Source organism: Typopeltis vanoorti, chromosome 1 (genome assembly GCF_054136105.1).
Source record: "Typopeltis vanoorti isolate ZY-2024b chromosome 1, IOZ_Tvanoo_1.0, whole genome shotgun sequence".
In the NCBI taxonomy this organism is placed as follows: Eukaryota; Metazoa; Arthropoda; class Arachnida; order Uropygi; family Thelyphonidae; genus Typopeltis; species Typopeltis vanoorti.
Window position 1 is genome coordinate 34,670,748 of NC_143549.1, and position 12,483 is coordinate 34,683,230.

Genomic DNA, 12,483 nt, shown 5'->3' on the forward strand with positions numbered 1-12,483 from the left:
TCCTTGAACTCATTGACCGTACTTGCTCTCACCACTCTATCAGGCAAGGCATTCCATGGTTCGACCACCCTCCATGCAAAGAAACCACTCCTCACTCTCTTGCTCACAGTTTCCTTTCGTAACTTCCAGGGATGGTCCCCTCGTCATCATTGCTCCTTCTCGCTGTTCCACCAAGTGAAAGAACTCCCCAGTGTCAACCCTGTAACTGCCTCTCAACACTTTAAAAGTCTCAATCATATCAATTCTCCTTCTTCTATCCACCAAACTCTGCAGTCCACATTCCCTCAGCCAATCATCATAACTAACATTGAACAGTCCTGAAACCATCTTTGTTATCTGCCTCTGTACCCTTTCCACAGTCAAATCATGTGGCCCAAATTTGAGAAAATAGTCAAAATCTGGTCTGATCAGGGTCTTATACAACAGAATGATAACTCTTTTATCTCTGCAGGTCAACATCCTTTCTCAGTATTACAACAATCATCTGGGTTACCTGCACCGAATTTGCAATATGCTCCCTGAATTTCAGTTTTCTATCCATCATCACCCCCAGATCTCTTGTTTCTCCTAATTCCTCCATTACATCTCCTCCAATCAGGTATGCAGTTTCCCATCGATGTATCCCAAACTTTAAAACTTTACATTTTGCTGCATCAAACTGGTACCCCATTCATTTGCCCATCTGTCTAGTTTATTCAAATCCTCTTGCAGGGCTGCCACAAATGCACTATTACTAATAACCCTTACCAGCTTCACATCATCTGCAAACAACAGAATATCCCCTTGCAATCCATTGATTATGTCATTGATACATCATTAAACAATACATGTCTCAGTACTGAGCCCTGTGGAACCCCACTTGTAACCTTCTGCCTCCATGATATTGCCCTACCATACACAACTCTCTGATATCTATCAGACAGCCAATCCTGAATTCAGTTGACTAACCCAACATCTAAGCCCATGTGCTGCAACTTAAGTATCAGCTTATCATGTGGCACCCTGTCAAATGCCTTTGCAAAATCCAAAAAAATGGCAGTATATGCCTTTCCCTCATCAACTGCTCTTGTCCCTTTATTATAAAAGGGAATCATATTACTAAAGCAAGAGCGCTCCTTAACAAATACATGTTGATTCTCACAGATAATATTACCCTCAACTGCACAATGCTGTATATGGTCCCTCATTAATTTCTCCAAGAACTTAACAACTACTGATGACACACAAACTGGCCTATAATTAGACACTATCAGTCTGCTACCGCCCTTATGCAATGTCATTTCCTTCCATTCCATGGGTACCTTTCCTGTAGCCAGACTTTCGTGAAAAGCCAGGTCAACGGAGCTGCCAGTTCTTTAGCACATTCTCTCAAACTCTTGTTGAAATATCATCCTGTCCCACAACTTTACTGACATGCAGAGTACTCAGTATTTGGAACACATTCTCCCCTTGAACCTGTCTTATCCCTCTAGTATTAAAACCTATTTCTCCAGGATTAAATACTCCAATAAAATGTTCATTGAACAACTCTGCTATGTTCTCTACATCAGTCACTCTATTCCCATTTTTATTCTACAATGGGATTCTTCCACAATCACTTTTCCTCCTACTGGCCCCATAACTAAAAAATTCCCTAGGATTTTCTTTGGATCTTAATGCCAATCTCTTCTCATATTCCAGTTTTGCCTTTCTCACCATACTAGTCACTCTCCTGGCTTGAGTCTTATATTCTTCATGCATCTGCTCTCTACCCCTCTCATTATACCTCTTCCATAATCACTTTTTCACCTGCAGTTCCTGTTTGATATTGTTTGTCATCTACTTTACACCAAATTGTGTTCTCTTCTTCACTCATGGAATACAGCTTTCTATTCCTGCTAACAAATATTCCTTCATAATTTCCCAAGCACAAATGATATTCTGCCCTTCTAATTTCTTCCTCCATGGAATTGCCCCAAATTGATATCTAAGACTATTATAATCACTCCCCTTATAATTCCACATATGTTCCCTTTTCTTTGATACTCCTGCATGTCTATTCATCTTCCAAGTCAAAACCATATGGTCACTCTCTCCAACTGGTGGGAGAGATGTCATTTCAGTTATTATCAACTCTTCTGATGCTATAACTAAATCCAAAACTCCTGAACCTCTTGTTCCCTCTATTACATGCTGCCTAAGACATTTGTCCCTCATGAATTCTAGAAATTCCATTCCCTTATTACTACATGCATTTTCCTCTTCCAAGCTTATCCTGTCCTGTCAGGTGTAGTCAATCTCCTGGAAGAAGATTGACTACCATGTGTCTCCACATCCTATTCTGTGCCTCTCTGCTGCATTCCTCATATGAGAGATAGGTCCGGTCTTCTATATTTTTCATCCACTCCAGTGTTTGTCTTTCTCTTTCCCTCAACAGTTCCTTCAAGAAGTGTCCTTTGTGGGCAGTTATGTCTCAGGATATGTCTGAAATAGCTGACTTTTCTCTTTTTAATTCCTTTTATCAGCCTCCTGTTTATGCCTACTATCTCTAGCAGCTCTTCATTTGTCTTTCTATGATATCCTCATAATTCTTCGCAGCATCCATATTTCAAAGGCCTCCAGTTTTTTTTCACACTCAGATTGGACAGTGTCCATGACTCTACTCCATATAATAATGTGGGCCATATGTAACATTTGGAGATTCTTAGTCTTGTTTTCAGATTAATTCTCTAGATGTCAGTAGATTTTTCATATTGTTGAAAGTTGACCTTGCAATTTCAATCCTTTTTCTAATTTCATCTTCTGTCCTGCCTATCTCTGTGATTAAGTGTCTGAGATATGTTTAGCATCTGTTCTAATTAATTTCCTTTTATATTGAGGCATATTTTTGGTATTTTCTTTTCTCTTGATATTATCATGATTTTTGTCTTTTTAAAGTTGAAACTGAGGCCATACTGTTCGCTGTACTTCTGGGTTTCCTCTGTAGTAGTCTTGAGGTCACATTTGTTTTCACCTAGAAGAACAGAGTCATCTGCATATCTTAGGTTATTAATATTTCTCTCCCCTAAAGTGATTCCTTTGAGGTTACTAATTTTATTAAATATTTCTTCTGTATACAGGTTAAGGAGAATCAAAGACAAGATACACCTTTGTCTCACACCTTTATGAACTGGGAATTCTTCTGAGGTCTCTCTATTTATTCTCAAAGATGCAGTCTGTTCCCAGTAAAGATTAGTTATTAGCCTAATGAATTTTCCGTCCATTCCTATTTTTGAAAGGATTTCAATTAATGCCTCATATTGAACATTATGAAATGTTTTTTTTGTAATCTATGAAGCAGAGGTATAAATCTTTTTGTTTTTCTAGATATCTTTCTATGATGATTCTGATGTTGAAAATACCTTCTCTTGTACCTACATTTTCCTTGAAGCCACTTTATGTATCATTTATTTCTATGTTTATTTTTCTTTTATTTATTTCAAGAATAATATATAGGAGACCTTTTGATACTTGACTGATGAGGCTAATTGTCCTGAACTCTTCGCATCATGTAGCTTTTGTTTTCTTGGGAACTGGAACAAAATTGGAACTCAGCTTATACTGCTGTAGTTAAAATCTCCCATAACAATCATCTTCTTGCACTTGCCAAGCTCAACTGCCTAAACATCTCCTGCTCCTTGGCTTGTAGCAACACCTCACTAAATATCCTGTCTTTCCCACCTCTACCTCACACCATATGCTTTCAAAATCATTAGTGTCACTGCCTTCCAAAGCCTCCACTCTTAGAGGACATAAGTCATCACTTATCATAAGTAGTAACTACACCATCACGTTTTCCCTTCCTATCCTGCTGAAAAATGCTGTATCCTGCTACTTCTATTCCTTTTATTATATCATCCTCCATCAAACACATCTCAAAGATCTCAATAATCTTTGGCCAGGTTGATGCTATCAGCACCACCAATTCATCTCCTTTATTCCAGATATTCCTGGCATTAGTATAAAGCATAAAAATGTCACTGCTTCTATACCTATCATTATCCTCTCCAGACCCCACTGGACTCAGTGTTACCTGATGTCATCCCCAAGCACCCATTCCCACAAGATGCCGCCCCTACCATCCACCCTGGGAATTCTAATTTCCCTGCATTGACACACCGACTTGTTCAGAAAATAGCAATCTCTCTCTAGATGGCTATGTCCTTCCTCATTCAAATGCAAGAGGTCTCTCACATACAGTTCCTTTCTGTCCTCAAATGTCCTCCAAACATCCACATATTCCAATCTTCTCTTCTGACACATTCTGGCTATTATGCTATTCATTATTACTGCTCTTCTGCTTGGCTCATCACTATCATACCTGGGCAACACACACGATCTTTTCTCTCTGCATTTTCTTTTGTACAATCTCAAGCAAGAATCTCAGATCTCTTGCCGCCTGATTTACGTTGCCTCTCAAGTCATTTGTGCCTACCATCACAATCATCTCATCCACCCTTTCACCCCCACTTAATTGCCACATTCTCTATTATTCCACCAGGCAAACACTCCTCTGGCATACTATATTGCACACCACAGATCATAGAGTCTCCATACATCACAGTTCTTACCTGCTCTCCTGGAATCACTCTATCTCAGGTTCCAGCATTCCTTCCCATTCTTCTCATTCTCTCTCTCTGACTGTTTCCATTCTCTCCTCTTCTATCATTCCCACACATCTCTCCCATTCCTTCTCTTCTACTGTTTCTATTCTCTCCTCTTCTATCATTCCCATAACTCTCTCTCTCACTCCTACTCTGATTTGTCTTGCATTTATCTCTTCCATTTGCCTAATCTCATCTTTCATACTTTTCATCTCATTCCTGAGACATTCCGTCATCTCTTTCAGCTCATCTATCTCTATCTGCAAGTTAGTACTCTAACTCGCCATTCATCCTCCCAATCATGACCATCTCCAAAAACTTCACAATCATTCAAGCCTTCCACACTCCCCACGCTTATTTTTTCATTCATATTTCACTCACTACTCATCTCTTGAAAATCCCCCTGCTCCTGATGCAACGAGGTCGGATATTGTAACAGCTCACTGAATTCCTCCCATTGCCTACATTTTACACATATACGCACTCCCCCTTCTCTTAATCTCCGCACATCCATTTGTTGGGACACATACATGCCACAAGTCCCAGATGCCACAAAATTCTTTATTATGTTACGTAAAATAGAGTCCTTGAATGGGGAGGACTTGGTGACATACCATTTGTAACTGGAGTAGCGGCAGCTGCCATCATTAAAATTGTGCCAAGGAACTACTACAACTAAACACTAAATACTATGTTATATGCTCTACTGTAAGCTAATTTACTTACTCAATACTATGAGTATAAACTATATATTTAACTATACTAAATAATGAAAACTTATCTTCGCTTCCACTGCTGATGCATCCGACTCTGACTTCGCCTTCTCGGTAACGCGAAAAAAACACAATATAAACAACTAAATTCGCAAAGCAGCACCACTAAAGAACACTTGTATTACTGAGAAAAATGTAGCATAATTCGTGACAAAAGTCACACTATACACCTTTAAAAACACTTTTTTTTTTTTACCACAGCTCAAATCCACCACCATGTTCTTCTCTAAATTAAATTCTCATCTTTTTTTTTTTTTTTTTCAATAATTTGTTTTAGCACATAAATATTGTCTATACATGATCTTCCATGTCTGAAACCATTTTGTTCTCCTGACAGTAGACTGTTGGCAATATTTCTAAGTCTTTTATTCAGGATTTTATTGTAAATTTTATAACCTGTATTTAGTAAACTTATTCCTCTGTAATTTTCAAAGTCATCTTTGTTTCCTTTCTTAAATATAGATATAACCTTAGCTTTTAACCAATCGGATGGAATCTCACATTTCCTCCAACAGTTATTTATTAATTTTAAGAATCTGTGATGTAAATATTCTTTGCCATATTTCCAATGATCTGTATTTATGGCATTTAATCTGGTTGATTTTTGATACCTTTATTGCTTCTTTTAGTTCTTTTAATTTTATTGGTACTATATCAATGTTGATTTCTTCATCATTATTTTCTTCTATTAAATTTGCATCATATCAAATTCTTATAATGTTCTATTCATTGTCACCCTTGTATTATGTTGATTTGTGCTGTATCTCTTTCTTTGTTGTTTAATTTCTTTAATATTTTGTAGGCTATGTCTTGTCTTCCATGTATGCCTTCTTCTATTTTATTAATGAATCTGTCCCAAGAATCTTTGTTTTTTTCATCATATTCCATAATTTTTCTCTGTGTATTTTATCAAAAGCTTTCTCTTAATCTATAAAGGCCATATGAGTCTCTAAATTAAATTCTCATCTTTTTTCAATAATTTGTTTTAGCACATAAATATTGTCTACACCTAGTTGGTCAAGTGGTTAGTGTATCCACTCTCCAGCCAAAAGGCTGCAGGTTCAAATCCTGCTGTGGGCATGGATGTTTGTGATTATCTGTGAAAATACTAGTGGTGGTGGGTGGGTGGTAGATGGAGTTGGTGTAGTTGCAGTTTGTTGTAGTTGGTGGATTGGGTGGTGGAGACAGAGAGTTGTAGAGGTAGGTGCCCTCCCTCGACGAATCTTTGGACTCCCTGGAAGTGTCATGTAATAATAATACTTCTTTTATTTTTGTATATTTTTTCTTTGTATGTTTTTGAAGGAGTGATTTGTTTTTCTTTTATTACATTTTCTATATCTGTGTTCCAGATTTTTAATGTTTTTTTTTAATAATTTATTTTTCTTTCCAAGCGCTTTCTTCTTGTAATAGATATACTTTGTATATTTGTTCTATTTCTTGTTTTTTCTTATTTACTTCCTTTCTCTTATTTTGCTAGTATTTCTATTTTAGAGATTAGTAAATAATGATCTAAAAAAATTTCACTTCCTCTGTAAATGTACATCTCTCACATATGGAGCTAATTTCTGATTTGTAATGATATAATCTATTGTAGATCTTGTTCCTCTGCCATTCCAAGTATATTTATTTATATTGTTTTTTGAAAAAAAATTGGTTATTTTAAAATTGTTGAAAGTACAGAAGTCTAATAGTTCTTCACCATTGTTATTCACACAAATTTCTCCATATCTTCCTAAGACATTTGAGATTGGATTATTTCCAGCTCTAGTATTAAGATCTCCTGCTATTCATACATATATAGTCATTCTTATTACATTTATTTAACTGTTTTTGCAGTTCCTCATAAAATTGTTCGAAATCCTCTTTCCCCCCCTTCTTCAGGGGCATATACTCCTATGATATTTAAGTAGCTTCTATTTGTTTTTAATTTAACTGTTATAATTTGATCATTTACAAAATTGTACTTTTGTATTCTATTTTTCCATTTATTATCGATTAAAATGGCCACACCACTAGAAGTTCTGATGTGTTGGTCTACTTCACTATACATAATAGTAAAACCATCTATATCTTTTGTTCCCTTTAATTTCTTTTTTGTTTCTGTTATTACAGTTATATTAATATATTTAGTTTCTAGTTTCTAATTCCTTTGTTGCTTCGCACATTTCATGTGGCTACTTTTAAAATGCCTCAGATTCCTAATCATTTACCTTTTGTTCATTCTTGGTCATTTTTCATTGTTTCGGTCCAATGAATTTTCCAGTTCCATCATCTGAGTTATAGAAATTTTTTACCTGGTAAGGTAACCAGTCTTACACAAAATCCATGACCTGGAGGATTAGGGTATTTAGTCAGGCTCCTACCTCTCGACCTTTGTCATTGGTGCATGCCAGCTTCCTTACTGTGTCAAGGTGAAAATACCATTAAGTATTGCTGATAACTTTTAATTCATGTTTAAGTACTTGTTACTGGAGCAAATCTTCAAGGCCCTGTTTTTTTAGTATGCTAATGACATCTAGTTTTTGTGTTGTATGGTGGTTAGAATTTATGTATTTTTGTCTATTTCTAGATACATGTCTGGCAAGTGTATCTAGAAAAGGAAGTATGTTCTACCTTTAAATTTCAATTGTGAACTGTATGCATTTGTGTTGTTAATTTATGTGGCAGAGGAAAGAATCTAATGTCTGGCAGCCATGTGACCAGATAACGAAACTTTGTTAATGCATCTAAGCCAAACTTTGGGTTTTAAAGTAAAGGAATCTGGAGCACATTGCTTAAAAGCTTCCATATAAAAGTTAGAAAAACCTTTGCTATTTTTTCATTCTTACCATGATCCTGTTATCTTCACTTCATTTCCCTGCAGTTGGTGAGTGTGATCACTTCATGATCTCTCTCCCCAACTGCAGGGAAATGTGAAACCCCAATTAATCTTTTGCACTTGTCCATCGTAATCCACCAAACTTCTCATCTCACTATGCACATTTTTCATTCCATTTTTCGTTCCAATCAACTGATTTTTCAAGTCTTGCAACCTGGCTATTAAAATCATTAAAGTCAGTCTATCATTTGCTTCTTTTTTTTCTCATTCCACTAACTTTCCTTTGCTTCCATAGTGCCACTCTTTTTCATTTCTTCAGCTATACTTTATTTCACTTCCATAGTCCTCGCTTCTGTTCTGTGATTTATGCAACTATTTGCTCTTGCAATTGATTCTGTGATTCAGATGGTCATTTGCTCCCAGAATTATGCACTCATTCATTCCATCAGCCAATTCCTCATTCACCGATAACTCATAGTTCAACAGAATATCACATTTTCCACATATACATATCCTCTCTCTCATATGTTCAGTGTCTCCACAAACACATTCTCCATATTCTGCCATGTATTCATGTTGCTTTCATAATAACAAACTATTCTCGAAAAGTCCATTATTATTATTATGTGACCTTACCAAAGAGTACAAAGACTCAAGGCAGGGGGAGGGAAGTTCTACTCCATTCCCTTACACACATTTTGCTGTCTTCCTTACTATTTAATTCTCCCACTATACATTACTACCATGAATGCTATTTTCCACCCATCAACACCAACAAGAGTATTTTTTGTCTGTAAATTGTGTGTGTGTGTGTGTGTGTTCTCATGGCTGATTTTTCCATATGTAGGATGAAAAACCTAAGAATTGGAATAACTGGAAGAATAACTCTATTATTCTTCCAATCGTGCTATGGAGGTATCATTATGTTTGATTTTCACGTTGAGCCACATGCCAATCTTGTTTGTACTGCAACTTTATCACTGTTCACTGCAAAAATAGTAAAAATAAGTCTGTTTCAAACGGACATATCTCCACAATCACTTAGTAACAAAGCTATGGAAAATAAACAAAATATACCAAAACACAAATCCAAATCATTACTTTCCTACAAAAATAAAACTTATCTTTTCAGCAGCAACTTTTGACAGCATTTCACTAAGTGGCACTCTGGTGTCCTCCTTAAAATTTCATAAAAGAGGAAAGGGGAAACACAATTCCCAGCTAGCAGAAATTTCCCACTTTATCTTATTCCTGTCTGGGAAAGTGGCAGAAGTCAGTCATCCTGAAGTGCAATGGAAAAGCCTCTTTCTGAGATATTACCCTTCATGATCAGCAATTTTTCAGTGCCAGGTAAAACAAGATCTATAAATAGTCTGAAGGAACAACTATGGATAGCCCTTTGACACCATCCTTGGCCAATTGTTTTTTGAACCATCTGGAAGATATCTTGTTTTCATTCATTCATCCCCAACCCTCTCTCTCTTGCTTCACTAAAACTACAATATTCCCTTCATTCCACAGCCTCCCTCACCCTAAAATCTTCAAAATCATCGGTAACCTGGATTTCACCAACAGATATTGATTAAGAGAGAGAATGCTAACTGCATTCCGAAATGTAAGGCTAAAAGAGTTCCAGATCTTTGGCTAGAGCTCTTTCATTCCCTTTGGGGAATAAAAGTATAACAAAATTTATTGTAAAATAATAATAACTGCTAACTAGTGATAAGAGTTGATAATTAAAAATATAAATTGGTTTTGGCAATACATACCTGTCTGATCAGTGAGGCATACGTAAAAGGTGGCCTAACATCTGCTGTTCTATAAAATTCTCTGTTTCTTTGAATTTCTAAAAAATTTCAAATAAAAAAATATAAATGAAATAAATAATAATTTTTGTAAGCATACATATTTATCTAAATGAAATAATAATCAAATGCAATAAAAATTTCCACCAAGGTATTAAACTTTCTCCTACTGTGAACTCGAACACTCTCCTTTTTTTGCTGATGGCTAAATAATAATTACAAATTCTGAAGATAACTTACAGAATGTTATTTTAAATTTAAATGAGATACCCAAAGATTATGGAATGATAATATCAACAGAAAAATTAAAAATGATGGCTTTTAAAAGACAAGATCCAGTAAGAACTAAAACAGAAATAGATGACAAGATTTTAGAACAGGTGAATTCATTTAACTACCCCTAGAACAGTGGCATACTCAGGATTTAATCTTAGGGAAGGCTCATTCTCCAAAAGTCAGGGCAAAAACGGCCTCGCCTACTCCCTATACAGAAATAAAAAGGTGTTAGCTCAGTGGCACACTCAGGATTTAATCTTGGGGGAGGGAGTGAGTTGAGTAGATGATTTACGAATACACACTACGCATTGCATACGACCTATGACTGGGCATCTGCAGTGATCGCTAATACATGAGATAAGTAGTATAGAAATAGAAGACACAACATAAATAAAAAAATGAATTTTAATTAGGAAAAGATTTTTGGAAAATTTTCTGTTTATTTCCTTTTTCTTTTGGAGGGGCCAGGGGTTCTGGCCCTCTCCAAATTAAACATATAATTTAACATAGGCTGCATTTAAATGGATTTGTTGTGAGTCAGTTAGAAGGGCTATTGCTGCAAGGAAGAAGAGAGAGAGAGAGAGAGGCAGTGATGAGACTAAAGTGGTTGAGACTAAAATGAGACTAGTACTGTGAGTCAGTATGATCAGTATGGGAATGGGATATATGGGATGTAGTTAAGTCTCAAAAGATGGATAGGATAAGTGGCGATAAAGGAAATTGGGAATGGTTAGGTGTGGGGAAATCACAACATACAAGTAGCATGGGCAAGATTGGTTAGAGACCTAAGAGGTGAATTCTGGAGTTTATTTACAAATGCAAGGAGCATCAGAAATAGGGGAGATGAAATGGCTTCATTGATTCAGTTTATTTGCCCCAAAATTGGTGGAATAAGTGAAACATGGTTGGATAATCCTGACAAGAATAGAAATGGAAGAGTATGATGTTTTTCTTGAAGATAGAAAAATAGAAAACAAATTGTGTTTGAAGGAAGCTCTTTTCATGAAGGAATAAAGTTGCAACTTGAATATCTTGTAATGTCTCAAAGACATTATCTAGATGAGCTGAAAGGCGACAGAATTACTGATATTGCCAGAGAGTTTGGAATTTCACAAAGTGTTGTATCCAGGCTCTGGGCAGCATTTCAAACCAATGAAATGTGTTCCAGACATTTGCTAAGAGGTTGCCTTTGCTCCACGACAGAACACGAAGACAAATTTTTGGTTATAATGGCAAAATGTAATCGATACACCATGGCAGGTCAACTTGCAAGTTAGCTCCATTCCAGCACAGGTATACAGATATCTCGACACGTCTGCAACATACAGACCTATATGCTCAAAGGCCTATAGTTTATGTCCATTTCCCTTTATCCACAGTTCATCATAGAGCACGTTTTCAGTGGCATTGTATCCATAAAATTGGACAAGATGCCAACAGAACCATGTACTCTTTACAGATGAGAGTCATTTTAGTGTTTTCACCAAATGCAGGCAACACTTGATCTGGCATGAAAGTGGTACTGCTTACTATTGCAAGAATGTTTTTGAAAGGGATAAAAGCAGCAGTGCTGAGGTCATGGTGTGAGGAGGCAATATGCTTAATGAATGCACTGAGCCACAAGTACTGGAAAAGAGACTATGATTGGTAAACGATATTTCAGCTAAGTTCTTCAACATTGTTCAATTGTTCCATAGTGTTGTAGGCAAAGAATTCATTTTTATGGATGACAATGCCACACCACATTGTACACAAGTAGTAAAGATACTTCTGGATACCAAGGATATTAATTTAATCGAGTGGGCAGCAAGCTCCCCAGATATCAACCCCATGGAACATGTTTGGGATGCAATAGGGAGACACATTGCTGTTCAAAATTCCCGTTCAGAAAACAAACAACGCCTTATCTTTGCTCTGAAGGAGGAGGGGGAGCCAATTTGCCTCAAGAACTGAATCACTTGGTGCTAAACATGGTACAACATTGTGGGAGATGCATCACAGTTCAGGGGTGGACATATTCCATACTGAATTGTCTCTCTGTATAGTTTTCTGTAGGCACTGTAGATTAATTCCTTAGCTATGTCCTTAGGAAATTTGTAAATTTTGCCAAAAACATATTGCAATTTAATTTGTACAAAATTTATGTTATTAATTTATTAATTTATTTTATTATTTTATTAATTAAATAA

The 12,483-nt window shown here is 36.2% G+C and overlaps 1 protein-coding gene and 1 non-coding gene across 2 annotated transcripts in view; both read right to left on the minus strand.

Annotated features, from left to right (window-relative positions):
* The window catches only part of LOC150109884 (forkhead box protein P1-like), a 589,350-nt gene that overhangs the window by 70,569 nt on the left and 506,298 nt on the right, over positions 1-12,483 (minus strand). The window contains exon 11 of the mRNA XM_090397192.1: positions 9,983-10,059. Coding sequence (XP_090253318.1) covers positions 9,983-10,059 — 77 coding nt within the window. The remainder of the gene's footprint in view (positions 1-9,982; positions 10,060-12,483) is intronic.
* On the minus strand, positions 9,408-9,571 carry LOC150109885 (U1 spliceosomal RNA). The gene has a single exon (XR_016549071.1). It is a non-coding gene; the product is annotated as a U1 spliceosomal RNA (small nuclear RNA).